The sequence below is a fragment of the Salmo salar genome, chromosome 21 (assembly GCF_965601325.2).
Source record: "Salmo salar chromosome 21, fSalSal1, whole genome shotgun sequence".
Lineage (NCBI taxonomy): Eukaryota > Metazoa > Chordata > Actinopteri > Salmoniformes > Salmonidae > Salmo > Salmo salar.
The window spans coordinates 8,163,874-8,189,442 of NC_138311.1; the positions used below are offsets into that span (position 1 = coordinate 8,163,874).

General features: G+C 41.7%; 2 protein-coding genes across 12 annotated transcripts in view; one reads left to right on the forward strand and one right to left on the reverse strand.

Annotated features, from left to right (window-relative positions):
- The window catches only part of obsl1b (obscurin like cytoskeletal adaptor 1b), a 101,325-nt gene extending 80,051 nt beyond the window's left edge, over positions 1-21,274 (forward strand). For 9 of the 11 annotated variants that reach the window (XM_014163887.3, XM_082966948.1, XM_082966949.1 and 6 more), the window contains 4 exons: positions 13,085-13,246; positions 14,259-14,363; positions 16,965-17,231; positions 18,117-18,973. In XM_014163887.3, coding sequence (XP_014019362.1) covers positions 13,085-13,246; positions 14,259-14,363; positions 16,965-17,231; positions 18,117-18,403 — 821 coding nt within the window. In that variant the 3' untranslated portion in view covers positions 18,404-18,973. Of the gene's footprint in view, positions 1-13,084; positions 13,247-14,258; positions 14,364-16,964; positions 17,232-18,116; positions 18,974-19,981 lie in introns of those variants that run through there. The other 2 variants (XR_014381991.1, XM_082966947.1) reach the window with 2 other exon arrangements.
- The window catches only part of LOC106581679 (uncharacterized), an 81,477-nt gene continuing 77,145 nt past the window's right edge, over positions 21,238-25,569 (reverse strand). Inside the window, exon 6 of the mRNA XM_014163898.3 lies at positions 21,238-25,043. Coding sequence (XP_014019373.2) covers positions 24,915-25,043 — 129 coding nt within the window. The 3' untranslated portion in view covers positions 21,238-24,914. The remainder of the gene's footprint in view (positions 25,044-25,569) is intronic.

Below are 25,569 nucleotides of genomic sequence, written 5' to 3' on the forward strand. Positions count from 1 at the left end.
TCTGGTTAGAGCAGGTTTGCGCAGTTCTGTGAAGGGAGTAGTACACAGCGTTGTACGAGATCTTCAGTTTCTTGGCAATTTCTCGCATGGAATAGACTAGAACAAGAATAGACTGACGAGTTTCAGAAGAAAGTTCTTTGTTTCTAGCCATTTTGAGGCAGTTATCGAAACGACAAATGCTGATGCTCCAGATACTCAACTAGTCTAAAGAAGGTCAGTTTTATTGCTTCTTTAATCAGAACAGTTTTCAGCTACGCAAACATAATTGCAAAAGGGTTTTCTAATGATAAATTAGACTTTTAAAATGACATACTTGGATTAGGGGCGGCAGGTAGCCTAGTGGTTAGAGCGTTGGGTCAGGAAGAAATCAACCATCACTCCTGTTAGCAAACTTCCGACTTCAGCTGTCGATATTCCATTAACAATCAGCCGTTTCCAGCTACAATAGTCATTTTAATTTTTTTTATTTAACTAGACAAGTCAGTTAAGAACACATTCTTATTTACAATGACAGCCTAAGAACAGGGGGTTAACCTGTTGGGGCTACAGGTTAGCAATGAACCCCGAGTCGGGATTGCTAACAAGGCTGGAAATTCAAAACATCAAAAATCTAATAATTTCAATTTCTCAAACAATCAACTATTTTACCCAATTTAAAAGATAAACATCTCCTTAATCTAACCACATTGTTCGATTTTCAAAGAGGCTTTACGGCAAAAGCATAAAGTTAGATTATGTTAGGACAGTACATAGCCACAAAAGTACAAACATCCATTTTCAATTCAAAGTCAGGCGTCACCAAAAGCAGAAACCAGCTAGAATTATGCACTAACCTTTGTCAATCTCCATCAGATGACACTCCTAGGACATTATGTTATACAATACATGCATTTTTTGTTCCATCAAGTTCATATTTATATCCAAAAACAGCATTTTACAGTAGCGTGAAATTCAGATTTTTTTCTTCTCTGAAATGCTTCCGGTGAACATAACAAAATTACTATTCGAAAACATTGGTAAATTATAATATTGTCATTCAAAGAATAATATATTATCATCTCGTAATTGCTACCGAATGGCCAGATCTCAAAATAACTTTACTGGGAAATCACATTTTGCAATAAACGGGGTGCTATGCTAAGAACAATAAGCTATGCTATACAGTTAGCATCATCTAATATCGATAATAACATTGTAAATATCCCCTTACCTTTGATTATCTCCATCAGAAGGCACTGCCAGGATATCCAAGGTCCGGAACAAATGTGGTTTCTTTTGACAAAGTTAATAATTTATGTCCAAATAACACCAAGTACTTAGCGTTCATTATGCTCCCACAAAACGTGGTGGGGGGGGGGGTGTAAAATCACGCCGAAAAGCTAAAAAAACCTAGTAAATAATCTATTTACGTTCGTTCAAACATGTCAAACCTTGTTTAGCATTAATCTTTTGGTCCATTTTTAACGTTAAACATCAGTAATATTTTCACACAACCTATCCTATGTCTAGATAAACAATGATGACAAACTCACGCTTCTCAGATTTATGCGCAGGCGCAAAAAAATGAAGTGATGACATGTCAACTTCCTTGCATTCTAATTTGCTCTCTGTTTATCATAGACGCTTCAAACAACTTTATAAAGATCGTTGACATCTAGTGGAAGCCGTAGGTGTTGCGAAATGAATCCTTTCTCACTATGGTATCTATAAAACAATGACACTAAATAGTACAGTCACAAAATTCACATTTTTTTGGATCTATTTTTCACAGGTTTTTGCCTGCAATATGAGTTTTGTTATACTTACAGACACCATTCAAACTGTTTTAGAAAATTCAGAGTGTTTTCTATCCGAATGTGTTAATAATATGCATATCCTAGCTTCTGAGTTGGTGTAGGAGGCAGTTAAAAATGGGCACATATTTTTTTCAAAATGTCTCAATACTGCCCCCGAGCCCCAACAGGATAACTCCCTTGTTCAGGGGCAGAACAACGATTTTTACCATGTCAGCTTGGGCATTGGCTCTAGAAACCTTCTGGTTACAGGTCCAACGCTCTAACGTTACAGGTCCAACGCTCTAACCACTAGGTAACCACATACCTGCCGCCCCATTAACAATGTCTACACTGTATTTCTGATCAATTTGATGTTATTTTAATGGACAAAAAATGTGCTTTTCTTTCAAAAACATGGACATTTCTATGTGACCCCAAACTTTTGAACAGCAGTGTATCTTTACCCCAAAAATCTATGGGGGATTTGAAATGATACAGACAATTACTGTAATGGAAGCAACTATCTATCTGCAATATTAACGCTGATCCATCCCCTAAAAAAAAATTGAATACAAAAAAATACAAAAAATAAATAAAATACTGTAGCTCTCTAGAAAAACTTACTTGCTACTTCAGTGGATGTTCAACACATTTCTACCGGCAAATTAACACATTTCTACGGCATTTCTACTTGTCCATGCCCATCATGAAATGAGATATGAGAATGTAGACATATTCTGTAACTTGTAAAAATGGCTTGTTTTCCGTTTCATATGTTCAAAACCCAAGACCTCCCTTAGGCCTACTATAACAAAGGCTCATTGTCACGACTTCCGCCGAAGTCGGATCCTCTCCTTGTTCCGGCGGTGTTCAGCGACCGACGTCACCGGCTTTCTAGCCATCGCCGCTCCATTTTTCATATTTCCATTTGTTTTGTCTTGTTCCATACACACCTGGTTTTCATTCCCTAATCACACTGCATGTATTTAGTCCTCTGTCCCCCTCCATGTCTTTGTGTGATATTGTTGTATGTTATGTGGGTATTTTACCACGCGCCTGTATTTTGTTCATGTTCCGTGTTTTGGTCACGTTTATTGTATTCTGTGCTGTCGTTTTTGGAATGGAATAAAGTGCGCCTGTTACTACACACTACTCTCCTGCACCTGACTTCGCCTCCCTTACACACTCGTAACAGAATATCACACCACCCATGGAGTCAGCAGGAGCAGGTACCCCGGTTAGAGGAGTCAAGGAGTGCATCCAGGAACATTCTGCTATGTTACATCATCTTGGTGCCATGATGGATCGCGTTGTCCGGACTATGGACCGCTGGGAGAGAAAGGAAGTCTCTCCAGTGCCTCGACCAGCGCAACCGGGGTCACCTCTACCCGTCCCGTCTGGAGCCAGTCCCAGTGGGATGCGTCTCTCCCTTCACAGGGAGTATGATGGGACGGCAGCACAGTGCCAGGGATTCCTGTTACAACTGGACCTCTACCTGGCCACTGTGTATCGAGCTCCCTCGGGAAGGGAAAGAGTGTCTGCCCTCTTGTCATGCCTCTCGGGGAGAGCTCTGGAGTGGGCAAACGCTGTGTGGGGAGAAGGAGACACGGCGTTGGACCACCTCGAAGAGTTCACCCGTCGCTTCCGGGCCGTCTTCGACCATCCACCCAAAGTAGAACGGCGGGGGAACGGCTCTTCCATTTGAGGCAGGGGATGAGGAGCGCCCAGGAATTCGCCCTGGAATTCCGGACCTTGGCTGCTGGAGCAGGCTGGAATGACAGGGCCTTCATCGACCACTATCGGTGCAGCCTGCGAGAGGACATCCAACATGAGCTGGCCTGCAGGGATGCCACCATCTCCTTTGACCAACTGTTGGATTTGTCCATCTGTTTGGATAACCTGCTGGTTACCCGCGGACGTCCAGAGGGGGCTCTGTCAGTGCCATCTTCCAGCACCCCCGCTCCGGTGGAGGGGCTGCGTGTAGGGAGGCTGGAGGAGGGGCCATCACGTGCCCCATCTGTGGCCGCAGAGGGCACACTGCCGGTCGGTGCCGTGTCTTAAAAGATTTAGATGCACTATTGTAAAGTGGTTGTTCCACTGGATATCATAAGGTGAATGCACCATTTTGTAAGTCGCTCTGGATAAGAGCGTCTGCTAAATGACTTAAATGTAAATGTAAATGTAAATGTAAATGTGTCGGTCCCTCTGGGAGTCGAGGCCACAGGCAGGGCACTCTGGCGTCACCCCAGGTGAATCTGCACCACACTCATCCAGAGTCCTCTGTTGACCACCTGTTTGTTTCCCTGAGTTTTCCCCGCATTCCCAGCATAAGGTCCTCGTCGATTCAGGCGCAGATGGGAATTTTATCGACAGAGCGTTAGCCCTTAGTTTAGGGATCCCCATTATTCCTGTAGTTAGACCTTTCCCGGTTCACGCTCTGGATAGTCAACCATTAGGGTCTGGGCTAATCAGGGAAGCCACCATCTCCCTGACCATGGAGATGCAGGGGGGTCACGAGGAGAAGATCAGTCTCTTCCTCATTGACTGTCCTGCGTTTCCCGTGGTACTAGGTCTTCCCTGGTTGGCTCATCATAACCCCACTATTTCCTGACAACAGAGGGCTCTCACAGGTTGGTCGCGAGAGTGCTCAGGGAGGTGTGTAGGAGTTTCCGTTGGTGCTACCACGGTGGAAAGTCCAGACCAGGTCTCCACCGTCGCATCCCCTCAGAATATGCTGATTTGACTCTCGCCTTCTGTAAAAAGAAGGCGACTCAATTACCACCTCATCAACGGGGGGATTGTGCGATAAATCTCCTGGCAGACGCTGCGCTTCCCAGGAGTCACGTGTATCCCCTGTCGCAAGCGGAGATGGTGGCTATGGAGACATATGTCTCTGAATCCCTGCATCAGGGTACATTCGGTCCTCCACTTCACTCGCCTCCTTGAGTTTCTTTTTTGTGGAGAAGAAGGATGGAGGTCTACGCCCGTGCATTGACTATAGAGGTCTCAATCAAATCACTGTGAGGTACAGTTACCCGCTACCTCTTATCGCCCCGGCGATTGAGTAAATAAATGCATGGGGCACGCTTCTTCATGAAACTGGATCTCAGGATTGCGTATAACCTGCTGCATATCCGGGAGGGAGACAAGTGGAAGACAGCATACCACCTCAGGGCATTATGAGTACCTCGTCATGCTGTACGGGTTGATGAATGCTCCATCAGTTTTCCAATCCTTTGTAGACAGGATTTTCAGGGACCTGCACGGGCAGGGTGTAGTGGTGTATATCGATGACATTCTGATATACTCCGCTACATGCGCCGAGCATGTGTCCTTGGTGCGCAGGGTACATGGACGACTGTTGGAGCACGACCTGTACGTCAAGGCAGAGAAATGCCTGTTCTTTCAGCAGGCCGTCTCCTTCCTTGGGTATCACATTTCCACATCAGGTGTGGAGATGGAGAGTGACCGCATTGCTGCCGAGTGTAATTGGCCAACTCCCACCTTGGTAAAGGAGGTGCAGCGATATTTAGGGTTTTCCAATTACTACCGGAGATTTATCCGGGGTTTTGGTCAGATAGAGGCTCCCATTACCTCACTGCTGAAGGGGGGTCCTGTACGGTTGCAGTGGTCGGCTGAGGCGGACAGGGCTTTTGGGAAGCTGAGAGCTCTGTTTACTTCGGCTCCCGTGCTGGCCCATCCGGATCCCTCTTTGGCGTTCATAGTGGAGGTGGGATAGGAGCCGTGCTCTCACAGCGCTCGGGTACATCACCGAAACTCCGCCCCTGTGCTTTCTTCTCGAAGAAGCTCAGCCCGGCGGAGCGGAACTGTGATGTGGGGCATCGGGAGCGGTTGCCTGTGGTTAAAGCGTTGTAGGCGTGGAGACAGTGGCTTAAGGGGGCTAAACACCCTTTCCTCATCTGGACTGACCACCACAACCTGGAGTACATCCGGGCAGCGAGGAGACTGAATCCTCGTCAGGCAAGGTGGGCCATGTTCTTTACCCGTTTTGTGTTTACCCTGTCCTACAGACCAGGTTACCAAAATATGAAGGCAGACGCACTGTCCCGGCTGTATGACACAGAGGAGCGGCCCATGGATCAGACTCCCATACTCCCGGCCTCTTGCCTGGTAGCACCGGCCATGTGGGAGCTGGACACCGATATTGAGCAGGCGTTGCGTACAGAGCCCGCTCCCCCCCAGTGTCCCATCGGGCGTATGTACGTTCCGTCTGCTGTCCGTGACCAGTTGATCTATTGGGCCCACACGTCACCCTCCTCTGGTCATCCGGGGATCGGTCGGATGGTGCGCTGTCTGACTGGGAAGTACTGGTGGCCCAACTTGGCTAAGGATGTGAGTGTTTATGTTTCCTCCTGCTCGGTGTGTGCCCAGTGTAAGGCTCCAAGACACCTGCCCAGAGGTAAGCTACACCCCTTACCCGTTCCACAAGGACCTTGGTCACACCTGTCGGTGGATTTTTTAACCGGTCTTCCTCTTTCACAGGGAAACACTACGATCCTGGTCGTTGTGGATCATTTCTTTAAGTCCTGTCGTCTCCTCCCTCTGCCCAGTCTTCCTACGGCACTACGGACTGCGGAAGCCCTGTTTTCTCATGTCTTCCGGCACTACGGGGTGCCTGAGGATATAATGTCTGATCGGGGTCCCCAGTTCAAGTCGAGAGTCTGGAAGGTGTTCATGGAACGTCTGGGGGTCTCAATCAGCCTTACCTCGGGTTTTCACCCCGAGAGTAACGGGCAGGTAGAGAAAGTCAACCAGGATGTGGGCAGGTTTCTGCGGTCCTATTGCCAGGACCGGCCGGGGGAGTGGGCAGCGTTCGTGCCCTGGGCCGAGATGGCGCAGAACTCGCTTCGCCACTCCTCCACTAACCTCTCCCCCTTTCAGTGCGTATTGGGGTACCAGCCGGTTCTGGCGCCGTGGCATCAGGGTCAGACTGAGGCTCCTGCGGTGGACGACTGGTTCTGGCGCGCGTTGGAGACATGAGAGGCTGCCCATGTTCACCTTCAGCGAGCCGCTCTTTGCCAAAAGACCAGCGCGGACCGTCACTGCAGTGAGACCACAGTGTTCGCACCGGGGGACCAGGTCTGGCTCTCAACCCGAAACCTGCCCCTCCGCCTACTCTGCCGGAAGCTGGGTCTGCGGTTTGTGGGGCCATTCAAAGTCCTGAGGAGGGTGAACGAGGTGTGTTACAGTTTACAGCTTCCCTCTGATTACCGTATTAACCCCTCGTTCCATGTGTCTCTCCTCAGGCCGGTGGTGGCTGGTCCGCTCCAGGAATCTGAGGTGCAGGAGGTTCCTACGCACCCTCTGAACATCGAGGGGGCCCCGGCGTACTCCATTCATTCCATCCTGGATTTGAGACGTCGGGCAGGGGGCCTTCAGTACCTCGTGGAGTGGGAGGGGTACGGTCCGGAGGAGAGGTGCTGGGTCCCGGTTGCAGATGTGTTGGACCCCGAACTGCTGAGGGAGTTTCACCGTCGCCGGCTGGATCGCCCTGCGCCTCGCCCTCCGGGTCGTCCCTGAGGCCAGTGTCGGAGTGCCGCTGGAGCCGCGCATCAGGGGGGGGTACTGTCATGACTTCCGCCGAAGTCGGCTCCTCTCATTGTTCGGGCGGCGTTCGGTGATCGACGTCACCGGCTTTCTAGCCATCGCCGCTCCATTTTTCATATATCCATTTGTTTTGTCTTGTTCCATACACATCTGGTTTTCATTCCCTAATCACACTGCATGTATTTAGTCCTCTCTTCCCCTCCATGTATTTGTGTGATATTGTTGTATGTTATGTGGGTATTTTACCACGTGCCTGTATTTTGTTCATGTTCCGCGTTTTGGTCACGTTTATTGTATTCTGTTTTTGGAACGGAATAAAGTGCGCCTGTTACTACACACTACTCTCCTGCACCTGACTTCGCCTCCCTTACACACCCATAACACTAGTTCAACAGCAATGCGTGTCTTTTTTATCCTGATGGTTTTATTTTATGATATAATTACATGTTATTGTATGTATTGTTGTTGTTCTTAAAAAACAACAGATTACTTGTTTTTAGTTTAAAATAAATGTCAACCAAACTTATGAGAATGATTCACCTTGCTGGTTTTATGGTGACAACGTCCATGACGCTCTGGCAATGCAACTTCTGGAGATGTGCGAATGCGATCTGATCTGTAAAATGGTTCCGATTATGTTCATAAAATTTAGGCCTACTTGGGAGCAGTATAAAGGTGAGTGGAAATTCTCCCTTTCTATTGATATTGGATCTTTGTCCAGCTACTGTGAAAAGTTTTGATGTGTGTAAAAGCCTCCATAGTGTGCGTTGTTTTAATATTATATGCCAATATGAAGCAATTATGGTGCCTGTACTGTAAGTGTATTTAGACATAGCTTATTGAAAACAAATTGTTGTTTTGTTTAGAATTTTATTTAAATTATTTGCTCTTTTAAGTGAATTTAGTCTTGTTTATTGACCACATTTGGCATAACTATGCTCAGCCATAATGCAATTTACAGTAGGCCTAGCACCTATATCAGTGGGAATTTTATGTATATATTTCCACATTGAAGCAATGCAATTACTTAGAACAATGTGGACTGCAAACAGCTTCAAGTTAACATATTTAGCAAAGATGGTATAGGTCTATATTTTGCTATTTTTGTTTCTGTAAGCTGTTTAACATTTACATTTTAGTCATTTAGCAGACGCTCTTATCCAGAGTGACTTGCAGTAGTGAATGCATACATTCCATGCATTTTTTTCCCCGTACTGGTCCCCCGTGGGAATTGAACCCACAACCCTGGTGTTGGAAACACCATGCTCTACCAACTGAGCCACACAGGACCACCATCTAACAAACTTTAACAGACTAACATTGATTTAGACTAACATGGATTTGAGTTGATTCTAATGCAATACATAAAAGACCATAAATACACAACTTGAAGCAACCACGTATTTATCCATGGAGCATGTTCTGAATGGCCAGTTAGGGTCCAAGCCTCAACACACCCACAAATTGTAATTTCATCAAAGTTCAGCCCTTTCGCGCCAGCGTCTGCACTGATAATTGTGCTTGTGAAAATAGCAAAAATATTTCTGACATACCCCTGAACCTATAAAACTACCACCCAGCGCTTAGATTGAACATTGCGCTGGGTTTGTTACACACTATACCCCATAATGACAAAGTGAAAACATGTTTTTAGAGACAATTAGCGAGGTAGTTGACTTGAGTATCCCACTGCACGTGTGGTGAGGGTGGTAGCTGGCGGCATGTAGGAGGGCGTGGGTGTCGGTGGGCTTGAAGTGCATTTTGATTTCCAGCTGGCCGGCCTGCACGGGAGAAGTGGGATTCCTTTTGTGTGGTGGTGTCGAGGAAGTCCACTTGCTGCCCGTCCAGTCGGTAGGTGAGGTGGATGGACGCGTGGTGCGCATTCAGCGTTCATGCGAACCATTGGAAAGACCTCCCTCCCGTAGTGCCAGACACCCATCTCATCGTCCACGAAGAGGTAGAAGCGTGAGGGTCGGAGAGCGCACAGGGGGAACACGGTGGCTTTCCATTCCGCCAGGTAGATGTTAGCGAAGGTGGGGTTGAATTGCTTTCCCATGGCCACTCCTTTGACCTGCAGGTAGATGTTTCTATTTAACTCGAAGTCATTGCGGATGAGCGAGATCTCTAACAGCCGCAGCAGTTGCTTGTCCGGTCTGCTGTCCTGAGGGTGGCGCTTGAGGTGAGCGTTGACTGTGGCCAGGCCGTGTCCAACTTCGATGTTGGTGTAGAGGCTGTCCACGTCCATGGTAAACAGGAAGTCGCCGGCGCCCACCTTGGTTGCTGCCACCTTGTCCAGGAAGTCCATTGTGTCCTTGATGTAGCTGTCGTGCCTCGTTGCCAGCGGGCGTAGGTAGGCGTCTATCCACTCCGACACACCATAGGTTTCGCTGCCACAGTCGTACTCGATGGGTCTGCCGGGGGTCACCTCGTGGGGCACCTAGTGGATTTTCGGCAAGAGGTAGAGATTCCTGGTCTTGGCCAGCATGGTTCCCACCAGGTAGGCGTATTGCTTGGGCCCCAGGGTCCCGTCCGTCACCAGCCCATCGAGCACACCTCTGATGAGCAGAGCCGTCTGTTGGAAGATGGGCTGCGCCAGCCACCGGTAGTTCTCCTCCTGGTCAAGTTGGCGCTCAGCCTTCTTCACATACAGACCCCTGTCAGTAGCTGCAGGTTGGAGGTGGAGGCGGTGGCTCCACCTCCATCCTGCCGGTGGGGTGGCTCCATCTGTATCTGTTGGGAGAGCTCGGTCTGTTGGGAGGGCTCAGCCACCGTGCTCATTAAGATGGCGTCGTCCAGGATGTTGAGGTCCTCTTGATCCATGGGCGAGGGGGTCTGTGAGTGGCGGAGGGGAGACAGTGGTGACCCCGAGATCGCTGGGGGGTGGACGAAAAGGTCTTGTTAAACACTCTTATACCATGGTATTGTTGAATACTTGTTTCTTATTCTCTGAAAGGGCATTCCAGAGCATGTCGAATTTAAAACGTTATTGGTAATGTTGAAGTCGATTTTCACTATAGCAAGCTTGGACTGATGGTTTGGTTAGCTAAACTAGCAAGTCTGGTTGTTTCGTTACCACAGCGACTACTGTAGCTCTCGAATAAAGTTGTTAGCTACTTCAGTTGATGTTGAACACATTTCTACTGGCAAATTGACACATTTCTAGTGGCAAATGTGTTGAATTATAGCCATGGTATAAAAGGGATAATCAATTCGGGGTTCTATGCATTCTCTGGAAAATAATGGATCTCTTTGGAAGGTCAGAAAACACCTTCCACATTGTTCATTTTTTCTCTTACTTGACCAATCAGTGCGGATAGAGCAGCTTGCTATTTCCTATACAGATTTAATCTCTATAGGAAAGTTGTTATGAGCAAATTGTATTTTGTCGCAACAGCATGGTTTAATCATAATGAAAGATCCACACACACACACACACACACACACACACACACACACACACACACACACACACACACACACACACACACACACACACACACACACACACACACACACACACACACACTGTGCTACCAATCACAGTGTAGGGTGTTTATTGCACACAGAGTGAGTTCATACAACTTATGTGACTTGCTAAGCACATTTTTACTCCTGAATTTATTTAGGCTTGCCATAACGAAGGGGTTGAAAACTTATTGAATCAAGACATTTCAGCTTTTAATTTTAATAATACAAATAAATAAATAAAAACAATTCCACTTTGACTTCATGGAGTATGGTTTGTAGGCCAGTGACAAAAAAAATCTAAATTTAATCCATTTCAAATTCAGGCTGTAACACAACATTTTTTAAAAGTCAAGGGGTGTGAATACTTTCTTAAAGCACTGTACATCAGAGGGTCATAGAAATATATGAAGACACCACAGCACTGTGGATTACACAAATTTTTGCACACAACCCATCTGTCGGGGGAACTAGAACTAAGTCTTTTTTTATTTTATTACGTCACCATAATCCCCCCAAAAAGAGTTTAAAAAACCATATCACCTGTTGATATTCTGTCGTACAAAGGCAAAATGCAGTAACTACACTTTTGGTCAACATTTAATTAAGACTGAAATCAGGCTTTTTAGTATCTGTTTTATCTTGTGACAAAGTATCCTGATTCAATTATGTTCTGTTTCAGGGAAAATGGCGTGTGAAATATTCAGTAAGTACAAAATCCAAGTAAAAACCAAGGCAAACCAAGGCACTTTGGCTTTGTTCCACTATGAAACTGATAAAAATGGCTTTAAAGTTTATTTGCTGTCCAGCCAAATATGTTGTAGGTAGATACGTGATAATACCCTGATTTATTATCTTATTATGAAGTAATTATTTATGCATATCAACCATGAACACTGATTTGACCTATGACCCCAAAGTCAAATAAATGACCATACAAAGCCGAACAGAAAAACAACAAGAAAGTTGGATAAACACATTTAGATTGTAGATTCTGCACAAAGTCAAACATTTGTTTAAGTATAAACATTCTGCGCAATGAAATAGTCCTTACCTTTTGGTAAAAAAATGCTTGAGGGTTACTACAATACAACATTTAAAACATGAAAACATAACTATATAAACCATTAAATACAGTTGGATAGTACAGTAATTAGAACTCTCAAACGGTTTCCATCAAACAGAAAAACAACAATAAAGTTGGATTAACACATTTAGATTGTAGATACTGCACTTTGCCTTTGCATTGCCCATATAGTTGTTTAAGGTCATACAAAGGCAGGGTGCAGTATCTGCATTTAAGGGGTCATAGGTCAAATCAGTGGTCATGGTTGATATGCATAAAAATTATTTGATATAAAGATGATACATCAGTGCATTATCACTTACCTACCTACAACATATCTGGCTGGTTAGCAAACATATTTTAAAGCCATTTTTCTCAGTTTTACCGTTGGCATAGTTACTGAGTTTTGTCTTTGTAGGGCAGTATTGTTACATGGGGTCTTTATAAAAAATTCCCTTTTTCCCACTATTTTATTGTTTTGAAAGGGTGATATACTGGGCTCGCTAAATGTAAAGTAGCCGTTATCCAGCTATACAGTTAGCTAAACACTCATTCAAATAACTCCATGGGAAGCAGGGTGCCGTTTTGGAAATTTACTTGAATCACAGTGTGAAACTGCAACAAACACAAAAATACATGTTTTCAGTTACAGTAGTATAGAGCACAGAATGTCTTCCACAATAACTGCACTAAATGTTCGAAATAAGGATTAAGAATGCTCAATCTAGAGTCAAATATAAAATGAAGTTACTAGGATGCAACTGAATGCTTGATATTGTTCAGCTAGGTGTCCCTAGGGAGAAATAGCACTAAATCTAATGCAAAGTAGCTAACAGCTAACTCAATTAATATTTTACAGAAACATGACAATTAAATGTGATAAACATTTATCTTGTGTAAATAAACAAATGTATTTACAGACATTGCGTTTTACAAAGCTTATAAAGAAGTATGTTGAAGGATTGTAACTACTCTGTCACACTTGCACGTCTAAAACATTGCTTCCCTTCTGAAACTGCTTCCTTTCACATGACACAAACAGGTAAATTCTACGCTGCTGCACTTAAACCGCCACTAGGGGGTGCTAAACAACTAACAGGTCCAGAACAGGTGATAAAAATACCGATAAGAAAGACATACAGTATCAACCTTCTAAAATATTTAAATGACGTGTTGACATGAAAGCTTCTGTCTGTACCTCCCTTGGCAGAACGGGAGCTTGTGGTTCTGCAAGGCTTGAAGGACCTGGACATACAGGAGGACCAGAATGCTGTGTTTGTAGTTGAGATCTCCCTGGAGGATGTGCCTGGAGAGTGGTTAAAAAATGGAGTGAGAATTACACCAACCAGCACCATCAAGATCCGCCAGGAAGGTCATCCTTACAATTGTTATCATTTCTTATGACACGTAGTAATACTTTTGGGGTTTACATTTTTTATAATAACTCATATTTAAGCCTTTATAAATTGTTATAAATTATTATATATATTATCAATCCATATGCATTTTAATGCTTATGAAAGTATTTATGTTTACAACTAATGATATACTCATTTATCAATAGTATGTGCTGTATTTATAGTTAGTAATGAAAGTTATTATAAAGTGTTACCTGCCCACCTTTGAAAACTTACATTATTCTGTCTTGGTCCAGTAAGACATCAGACAAGGATTTAAACATTATATCAAAGTCTGAGCATGTTGATCTGTAGATAGCGGCAATACTTTCTATGAGCCACTAATTTATTTATACATTGTAGGTATTTATATATGTTTGAATAGTCGAGGATTAACTATGAGTGTTTAAAACAAATGTTATGATGCATTTTACCACCTGTTATAAGTGCTTAGAAAACATTTTATAATGCCCTATGGGGTGACCCTTGGCACCTTAAAGCTAGAATCCTTAGTCGCTAAATGCATTTTTGGACTAAATTCATATATTCTTCAAGAATCTATGGGTATAACTTATAAATGCCTCATGAGCTTAGTTCAACTGTCGTACCTCATCAGAGCCCAAAATATGAGCTTGTTTTAATTTACTCCAAAGTTTATAAACAACGTAAATGTAAACACACATTGTATAGCCTCAAAACATGGTTAAGACTATACATTTTATATCATGTATGGTCAGTCCCTTGCATCCATAGCTGTCTAAGAATTTGAGAGTTGTTACATTTCTCCAGCCCCATCCCTTAGCTTTTTAGTGAAACAGGGGCAGGGAAAAGCTTTGTTATTGTTTAAATTTAGGATTCTAGCTTTAAGTGCATGTCTAATGCTTTATAAACATGTGGCTCTTAGAAACATGACTTTATTCTCAACACACTAACATAGCCGGAAAAAAACAAAGATTCTATGGTAACTGATTTTGCATGTCTTTTTAGGGACCAAGCATTTTCTTCTAATGTGCAATGTGAGAGGAGAGGACTCCGGAGAGATCAAGTTTGTCGCCAAACACGTGGAATGCACAGCCTATCTGGAGGTGGAGGGTAATATGATTACTTCTTCTTTGTATTCCCACTCCTTTCATACGTGTGTGGTTTAATTGAATGGATAGGCCAGTGAAGAGACAGGAAAGGTAGAAGGAGTGTGAGTCAGAGGGCAGTGGTTCGGATTTAAACCCCTGTCAACTCTGGTAGCACTAACCATTCCAGACCACCTCTCCTTTCCTGTACATATGAAATGTAGTCAAATCTCCTGATGTAGTGTAGGCAGGAAAATACTGGACCCCGTTTAAATATCAGGTAAACTCATCCCTGTAGTTCAGTTGGTAGCACATGGTGCTTGCAATGCCAGGATAGTGGGTTTGATTCCCGTGGACACCTATACGTAAAATGTATGCACTCACAACTAAGTTGCTTTGGATAAAAGCGTCTGCTAAATGGCATATTATATATATGTATTATAAGCTGGATGGTTCGAGCCCTGAATGCTGATTGGCCGACAGCTGTGGTATATCAGACCGTATACCGCGGGTATGACAAAACATTTATTTTTACTGTTCTAATTAGGTTGGTAACCAGTTTATAATAGCAGTAAGGCACCTCTGGGCTTTGTGGTATATGGCCAATATACCACGGCTAAGGGCTGTATCTAGGCACTCCGCGTTGCGTTATGCAAAGAACAGCCCTTAGCCGTGGTATATTGGCCATATACCATACCCCCTCGGGCCTTATTGCTTAATTGTACCAGTCAAAAGTTTGGCACACCTACTCATTCAAGGTTTTTAAAAATATATATACATTTTCTACATTATAGAATAATAGTGAAGAGGTAACAAAATGTGGAAAAAGGGAAGGGGTCTGAATACTTTCCGAATGCACTGTGTATATATAGTATATATATATTATTGTAGTAACAAAATAATATTTTGGGGTCAAATGGCATATGGGGGCGGATATAGAAAATCTATGTCAATATCAGATGCTTTGTTCCCAGTAGGATAGACCTACAGTACCAGCCAAAAGTTTGCACACACCTACACATTCAAGGGTTTTTCTTTATAGTTACTATTTTCTACATTTTAGAATAACAGTGAAGACATCAAAACTATGAAATAACACATATGGAATCATGTAGTAACCAAAGAAGTGTTAAACAAATCAAAATATATTTATATTTGAGATTCTTCAAAGTTGCCACCCTTTGCCTTAATGACAGCTTTACACACTCTTGGCATTTTCTCATGAGGTAGTCACATGGAATGCATTTCAATTAACAGGTGTAGCTTGTTAAAAGTTCATTTGTGGAATTTCTTTCCTTCTTTATGCATTTGAGCCAATCAGTTGTGTTGTGACAAGCTAGGGGTGGTATACAGAAGATATCCCTATTTGATTAAAGACCAAGTCCATATTATGGCAAGTACAGCTCCAATAAACATAAGAGAAATGACAGTCCATCATTACTATAAGACATGAAGGTCAGTCAATCTGGAACATTTCAAGGACTGAAAGATTCTTCAAGTGCAGTCGCAAAAACCATCGAGCGTGATGATGAAACTGGCTCTCATGAGGACCGCCACAGGAAAGGAAGACCCAGAGTTACCTCTGCTACAGAGGATACGTTCATTCAAGTTACCAGCCTCAGAAATTGCAGCCCAAATAAATGCTTCACAGAGTTCAAGTAACAGACACATCTCAACATCAACTGTTCAGAGGAAACTGCGTAAATCAGGCCTTCATGGTCGAAATGCTGCAATGAAACCACTCCTAAAAGTCACCAATAGGAAGAAGACTTGCTTGGGTCAAGAAACACGAGCAATGGAAATTAAACTGGTGGAAATCTGTCCATTGGGCTGATGAGTCCACATGTGAGACTTTTGGTTCCAACCGCTGTGTCTTTGTGAGACGCAGAGTAGGTGAACAGATGATCTCCGCATGTGTGGTTCCCACTGTGAAGCATGGAGGAGGTGTGACGGTGTGGGGGTGCTTTGCTGGTGACACTGTCTGTAATTTATTTAGAATTCAAGGGACACTTAACCAGCATGGCTACCACAGCATTCTGCAGCGATACACCGTCCCACCTGGTTTGCACTATCATTTGTTTTCAACTGGACAATGACCCAACACACCTCCAGGCTGTTTAAGGCCTATTTGACCAAGAACGAGAGCATTGGAGTGCTGCATCTGATGACCTGGCCTCCAATCACCCAACCTCAACCCAATTGAGATTGTTTGGGATGAGTTGGACCGCAGTGAAGGAAAAGCAGCCAACAAGTGCTCAGCATATGTGGGAACTCCTTCAAGACTGTTGGAAAAGCATTCCAGGTGAAGCTGGTTGAGAGAATGCCAAGAGTGTGCAAAGCTGTCAAGTTAAAGGGTGGCTACTTCGAAGAATCTCAAATAGAAAATACACTTTGATTGTTTTGTTAATACATGTGTTTTTACAATTATTCTGCAATGTAGAAAATAGTAAAAATAAAGAAAATCCCTTGAATGAGCAGGTGTGTCCACTTTTGACTGGTACTGTAGGTAAATATAGAATTATTGATATTGGTGCCTGCCACTTGCCCAAATTAATTATTGTCAGGCCTCAGAACACACCTTGCGACACATTCGGAAATGACGCAAATTTGTATTTTATCCTTGCAGAGCTTCCGTTGAACATAACAACCCCTCTCCAGGACAAGGTAGCTCTTGAGAGGAGTCGTGCGATCATGGACTGCTCAGTATCCAACCCTCGGTGCAGTATCCGCTGGTACAAAGGCAGCAATGTCATCCTGCCCTCAGAGCGCTTTGAGATCTGCAGTGAGGGCTGCTATCGCAAGCTGGTCATTCAACAGGTGGCACTGGATGATGAGGGAACCTACAGTGTGCAGGTTGGAGAGCACACATGCTCTGCGAAACTGACTGTCGAAGGTAAGATAATCTATTAAAGTGCCAGTTCACCCCACAATCAAAGTTTGTCAGATGTTTGACATGAACATTTGCCTTTGGTCAAAATGAGGCCACGTCCCACTCCATTTATTGTGTTGATACAGCCACAGTATTTGTCTCAAATTCCAAATTCAAATGAATATAAATTGTATTCAGTAATATAGCAAGATCAGTAATATAAGGTAAGTTTTGCATCCCCCTGATTGTTAGGATTTGGGGAGAGTAGGCTGATCTTAGATCTGTCTAAGGGCAACTTCTACCAGGAGCGTAGAAGGATCGGTATCCTGAATATCAGCTCCATCTACTGGGAACATGGCAGTAAGACATTTCTATTCTGCAGCTCACTCAGTTCAGTATTTGATGGGATCATAGGTCAACTCTAGTTCTGTGCAATTATAAAGCAGTTACTAAAGTACTATGTAACAACGTATCAACATGTTGTTCCTAGTGTTCCTAGTGTTACTCAGGTATGAAAGTAAAGTGCTATAAATTCAATTCAAGCATTGTTCCATGCCCCTTATCTGCAATTAACTTGTACAGGTGAGTCATTTGATTCTCATTTAATTCATCATATAGTGAATAGAGTGTATAGTATATTCATATTTAAGGGTATACTTAGCAAGGTGACATCCTCAAACACAACGGGGTAAACTCATACAACATGGACAACAGACTTCAAAACAGCCATTATTGGGGAAGGTGCAAATTGTGAAAGGCTAACACTGGCAGTAGTTGTACATCTGAATTTTGGTGACAATGTGGTCTGATGTTGTTTTGTAATTGATGATGATGCCATCTTGTTGAGTGTACCTTTAAGTGTTCCCTCATTCTTCCCTAAATGTATTTATCTTTCTCTGGTCAACACAGCCCAGTCTCTCCTGATGGTGAGGGAACTGAAGAGCGTGGAGGTGGTGGCCCCGGATGAGGCCTGCTTCGAGTGTGAGGTCTCGGTCCCCATCCTCAAAGCCCCCGTGTGGAGCCTGAAGGGGGAGGCCCTGCAGCAGGGGCCCAAAGTCAGCCTAGAGAAGATTGGCATGGTCCACCGCCTCACCCTCCGACAGACCTCTGTTGACATGAACGGCTTGGTGGAGTTCACATCAGGAAAAGCCAAGAGCAGCGCCGAGCTCCACGTCAGGAGTAGGCAAACCCTTTAACTTCTACATGTGATTTGGCATAACAGCGGCACATGGCGAGAGAAGTGTGACATACTGTAAGCTATGTTTGGTGTTTATGTGCAGTTCTCCATTGGCATTGACATCTAGGTCAGACAATTTGAATGTATTTCCCGGTAGACGTCTAAGGCTATATTTACAGGCTGACAGTAATAAAATACTTTTAATTTTATAACATGGTCTATAATTGGATAAGTATTATGTTCGTTCATCACATTAAATGTGGTCAGTTTGCCGTAAGCGTAACTGATTGTACATACCTTGCATTGAAAATATTTTAATTAAATCCTAACGTATCACTTGAGCCATTATGCGAGACTTAAGATTACAGGCTACTTATAGCGTCCTGTACTGTAGTATTTATGCAGTTGCAACATTTATACTATATTTTGGATTATTTTTTTTCAGGAGACCGAAGCTCGGCTCTTATATTAGGATTTGGCTCATGATGGCTACTTAAGGATTACTGGATGTCCCCAATTCAATTGAACCTGCATTGTAGTATTTTTGCAGCTGCATTAAAATATACCGTTTTTCCCTATTCAATCAAAACCATTGTGTTATTATTGCATAAGACCAAAATAAAACAAAAACAATTGTCATGGCAAAGAGATAATTAGGTGTGTTTTCAAAACAATGCACAACTCTAGATTTATCTCATACTTGTATTATAATTATTCTGCTATTTTGTGTTAAGATATTACCCCAAACAGCCCCAATTTAGATTACTTGAGAAAATATTTTGGATAGCATTTAAACTTTTTGAACTTAAACAATATTCATACTGAACAAAATATAAATGCGATATGTATATTGTTGGTCCAATGTTTCATGAGCTGAAGTAAAAGATCCCAGAAATGTTACATAGGCACAAAATACTTATTTCTCTAAAATGCACAAATTTGTTTACATCCCTGTTAGTGAGCATTTCGTTTTTGATAATTCATCCACATGACAGGTGTGGCATATCAAGAAGTGAATTAAACATCATGATTGTTACACGGGGGGGTAACTCTTGAACCGTTTAAGCTAAAGACAAACTTTCACATGTTCAGGCTATCCTAACTTCAAATTCCTTAAAAAACTTGTATCAACTATAACTATAGACATTTGTGTGAATTAGCATAACATACCCCACCAACAGTAACCCTTGAACCAATTAAGCTAGAGACAACAAACCACCTTTCACATGTTCAGGCTATCCTATCAATGAAATCGATCCTTCACAGCTAGCAAGCACACCACATTTCCTCAGGAAATGGACTTGTGATGTTGTTTCACTGTAAACTCTTTCACTCTATATAGTATGAATCAACACTATGGAGTGCCAACATAAATGTTTAAATTTCAAATAATGAAATAATTATATTTGTGAAATCTGTTGATTTGTCAATTGAAATTATATTTACATTTTCACTATGGATTTTGGAATGCATGAATTAAGACGCACATTCTTGTCTTGTTGGGAAACCTGTTTACCATTTCGCTTGACTCGAACATACTGTACATATAGGATTGATAGTTCTGAGTATTTGTGTATTTTTTTCTACTCTTCAACAGGTGATCCTTGACAGACGCAGTATCGTTGTGATGCAGTGTCAACATCAGAATGAGATGGATCGATATTTTATTCACCAATTTATTTGTGTTCATATTTGTCATGTTAAATTGGAATGTATGGAATAGAATTGTAAGATATTTCCTGTCTTTAAAAAGGGGGTGAATATTTTGTCAAAGTTAACAATATGTTATTGAAATATTTTGTATAATTATTTCCCAATGCAGATACCCCTACTCACTTGAAACAATGTCCTCTAAAGAGGCTCTAGGTAAATATCAACCAACATAAGTACAGAGTTGACTAAATTGTCTCTCTGAATACGAGCATGTGCTTAATCCATAAAATGTCATGTAATATAAACATTTTATGTAATATAAAAATGTGTTCTAAAGTCAATCGTAAAATACAGTTGGAGAATGCAATTGATTACAGGCGTGGGACCGAATCCTAACTTGAGATCCATGTTTGAGTGGAATTTGCTTGCAAATCTCACATAGATATGAATGCATGCTTTATGCAAAAGTCTGAGTTGTGCACTGGCATCCTATGTCAGAATTTGGGCCATAATGGTTACTTATAGCAAGTATTGAGAAACTGTAAGTTGTTTAGAAGCGACGAATCCTAACATGAGCTACCAACTTTTTCACATAAATCTCCCTTTGACATCAATGCATTTATCCAGAACTTTGAGATACATTTTTCTCAAGTTAGGATTCAGTCCTAAGTTTAAAAAGGTTCTTAAAAGGTTCCATTAGTTATTTTTACTTTAAGTGTCCATTTATTCAGTCAGTCAAGCTGTTTGAGGAACAGCGCCGTTCTCGCTCTCAAATTTCTTTATCATCATCACTTATAATTGCATCATTTCATTTGTATTTTTCATCACGTGTCCACTGTATAAACATAGTTTTTTACATTTTGAAGTTGTTTTGTTGGAGGCAGAAAATCAAGCTACTATGACGAATGGGTTCTGTCAAGTAGTATTGGGCTTGTAATATAAATACATTGGGCCAAAATTGGTTAATTTAGAAAGGTAGTTTATATTGATCATTTTATTAGATTATATTCAAGTTTAAATGCAGAGTTACCTGAGTAATATATATTGTATTGAATAATTAATGAATATGGTTTTCATATGAAGTGAAGTCAGTTCCCTATTCCTTTTTCTTTTCAATTTCATTTGTTTCCAACACCCCCTGCATTGTATTCAATTGCTCCATTAGTGTATGCAGGAATAATTTTAATGGGATATTACCTCTTTCAATAAATCATGCTTTATTATGGTAAAGTACAAATCGTTTTCTACTTCTTTCTATTCTAAAAATTGACGAGCAGCTCTAACTCATTCAAACACTTGATTTAGCTCAAGTTTCTTTACTCGGATGTCAACACTTGTTGCATGCAGTGAAAAAAACCATCAAATTATTATAGTAATTGAAAGATTTTTGTATCGAAAGATGTCTATCTTGTCAAATGAATGCTGCATTTTACTTTTAAGGTAACGCAGACTCGCATGCACAGACATGTAGTCATGTGTAAGCAAGCACGGCAGGAAGTGTCATAAAGTAAATTAGGATCTTTACAAGGCATGTAATACAAGGAGCTATGAAAAGGCTCCCCACTCAACTGACTGTACAGGTTGAATGACTACTACATTAGACTTGCAATATGATATCGCATATCAAAAAGGTCAAGTACAAGTACTTGTTAAAACCAAATGTCACACATACATCTCCAGCATATGGATTACAAATCATTTCCTCACCTGGACAACGTACTACAATTATTCCAAGTTAGCACATATTATTTTGCATATATCAGTTAATCTACAGTATAAAACTTGACATCTTTAACATATGTAAAACAAACTATCAAAACAACTGGCTAAATACTGAAAGCTGTCCAAATCTTCTCACCACATCCATATTGGCACTTGTAGTTCTAACCATCAGATATTAGGCTGAAAGACCCATCAGTCTACGGTCATTCTGTCCAGCTACAAGGCATGTGGTCATTGGAGACCACTCTCCAGTCACACAGATAGGCCATTGCCTATCCGTATTCAGGGATGTGTATTCTGGGATGTGGAATTATGAATGTTGCAGATAGAAATACAATGAATAGAGCTGATAAAATACAAAGCATTCGGAAAGTATTCAGACCCCTTGACTTTTTCCACATTTTGTTATGTGGAAATCTAAAATCGATTAAATAGTTTTTTTTTTAGCCTCATCAATCTACACACAATACCCCATTATGACAAAGCAAAAACAGGTTTTTAGAAATGTTAGCAAATTTATAAATTTATAAAACTGAAATATCAAATTCACATTAGTATTCAGACTCTTTACTCAGTACTTTGTTGAAGCATCTTTGGCAGCAATTACAGCCTTGAGTCTTCTTGGGTATGATGCTAAAAACTTGGTACACCTGTATTTGGGGAGTTTCTCCCATTCTTCTTTGTAGATCCTCTCAAGCTCTGTCAGGGTTGATGGGGAGCATTGCTGCACCGCTATTTTCAGGTCAGTCCAGAGATGTTCGATCGGGTTCAAGTGCGGGCTCTGGCTGGGCCACTCAAGGACATTCAGAGACTTGTCCCGAAGCCACACCTTCGTTGTCTTGGCTTTGTGCTTAGGGTCTTTGTCCTGTTGGAAGGTGAACCTTTGCCCCAGTCTGAGGTCTTGAGCGCTCTGGAGCAGGTTTTCATCAAGGATCTTTGTATTTTGCTCCATTCATCTTTCCCTCGATCCTGACTAGTCTCTCAGTCCCTGCCGCTGAAAAACATCCCTGCAGCATGATGCTGACTCCCCCATGCTTCTCCGTAGGGATGGTGCCAGGTTTCCTCCTTCCCTAGATCTGTGTCTTGGAGCTCTACGGACAATTCCTTCGACCTCATGGCTTAGTTTTTGCTTTAACATGCACTGTCAACTTTGGGTCCTTATATAGACGACAGGTGTGTGCCTTTCCAAATCATATCAAATCAATTGAATTTACCACAGGTGTACTCCAAGTTGAAGAAACATCTCAAGGATGATTAATGGAAATAGGATGCACCTGAGCTTAATTTTGAGTCTCATAGCAAAGGGTCTGAATACTTATGTAAATAAGGTATCTGTTTTTTATTCTTAATAATACATCTGCAAAAATTACAAATAAAACAGTTTTCACTTTGTCATTGTGGGGTATTGTGTGTAGATTGATGAGGAAAAACAATTATTTTCACTAGTTTCAACAGTCACAGAGTATAAACAGGCTATATTGTAAAAATCTATGAAAACTAACAATAGGTTTTTTGGTCTTCATTTAAAGTTGGGGTTAGGCCTTTGGTTAGCAATTTGGTTGGGGTTTGGTTTAGGGTTTGGTTTAAAAACATTTTATGAAAATACATTTTAGAAATAGGTGGGTTAAAGACTTTGTGGCTGTGGTAACTAGTGAAGACCAAGGCAATTCGAGCCTCACTTGATAATGTACAGTGCTCATGTAAAGTAACTGCCCAGTGTTTACAGATTTCTATGAAATATGACGTATAATTACTTACAATATAAGTGAAATAGTATTCCTTCCAAAAATGTTTTAATTAAGTATGTTAAAAATCAGCTTTTCTGTGTTGGAATGGTATGGGCGTACCCCACCAACAGAATGGTGTGGGCGTATATCGTCATTCAAAATATTCATGCAAGCAGACCGCTGACTGGCCAGCTCATCCTCCTCTAGATCGTTGATTGCTCTGCTCACCCTCCTCGGGGAGATGATATTATGTTCTATGAGGAAATCGCAAGCCTTTTTTTAAATGGTCTGTTTGAGACATCAATTTGAGGTGGGTTTTATAAGTCTTTTTCTTTTCTCCAATTTATGCTTTGGCCACAAATACGAGTATAAGACGAGTCAACAGCATTAATTTGGATATGAGTTAACAGAATATTCATTTTTAAAAGTGAAATTCTCTGGGCATTTACTTTAAATGAATGATTGACAAATCATGAATAAGGCATTCTGTGTGTGTAATACATTTCAAACGGGCATAAACACTTACCTGATATAATGGCTAAATATGTCATCATAATGCTTGACTGATGAGATTCCAGTTTTTTTTCAACATGATTAATGATGAAAAGAGCATAACTAGATATAATGAATTGCTGTTACAGTTAATATCAAATGCTGACTATTTCACTAAGGTGAACATTATTGCTGTATCTTTTTCAAATCTGATCTTAAATCAGCTGACATGGAATAAAAATACAAACACATACATACACGTGCATGTGACAGCTTTTCCAAAGATCAAAATACAATGATTTGCTGTGTTGCTACATAGTGCATCCTTGTTGATAATCGTACATCCTTGACACAATCACAAGTGTGCATGTTGTAGTGAATAATTTACTAAAATGGTATTGAATGTTGAAAACACTCGATATACAGTAATGTTCGGGTAAGGAAAAATGATTGAAATTCAAAAACAATATACTTGCAGTGCAGTAGGACATTTCTGGAAAGAATCTTTAAACGATTGGGTTGAGTCATCTTGATCTCAAGATGAACACCCTCAGTATTTCATATCGTATTCACCAATTGCTTTACAAAAAGGACTTTATTGCCTGCTTAAATGATCACCGTCCCACGAAAAAGAGCTTTATTCAACCTTCTCTTCAGGAGGAAAAGTCGCAACCATGAGGGGATTACAGAATCAAATGTGAAAAATGACTCATAACACTCTTTTCGATGTTTGTCATGAAGTAGTTCCTCCCAGTTCTGTCTCTGTGCCAAACTGAGTGGCCTCTATGACGTTGTGTGTGAATGGAATTCGCTGGGTGACGACAACCGAGAGACACTAGCTGTTCCTTCTAGTGGGAAGAAACTTGAAGCTTGTTAACCACCAGCCTCCTCCATGGCCCCCGTGGTGAAAAGTTGCAGCTGGTGTTTGATTACACACTAGCTTGCAGTCCTCTGCTGCTTGAGCGTATCGTAGACATCGTCCACCTTGCTTAGTCTCTCGAAGAACGGGATGAGATCTAGTAGCTCTGTGTCAGCCATGTCGTCAAACCAGGATGCTACAGGGACCTGAGTGTGTGAAGAGGTGAAGTCATAAAAAAGGTTTAAACATCATGACACAAATCTATGTGAACCAGTGATTTAGTTATATCGAATACCCTTTATTTACATTTAGTAATGGTATATGCGGAAATGAAACTAGATCATAAATTAAACAGTTGACCTATTCATAAGAATGTAAAAATCCACATTATTATGAATAGGTCATAGATGAATATATTGAAAATACATTTTTATTGACGTTAGACAATCCACGAAAGGACTACATCCCCACCAAAAATGTGGGTCGAGAGGGTGCATGCTGTTCGGTACATTTACACCCATCTCACATTTCTCCATTGGAGCAAATTCTTTACCTATATAAGCACCAAAATTGCATAACTATGGAAGCCACAGACATTATTTTGGTGCAGAGAGAAGATAAGTTATATCACACATGCTGTTCTGAAAAAATCTACAGAAAAAAATCTGTCTAAACCAAAAACAATGAGTAGAAGTGATAGTTGACGAATGCTTTCAATTCTGAATGATTATA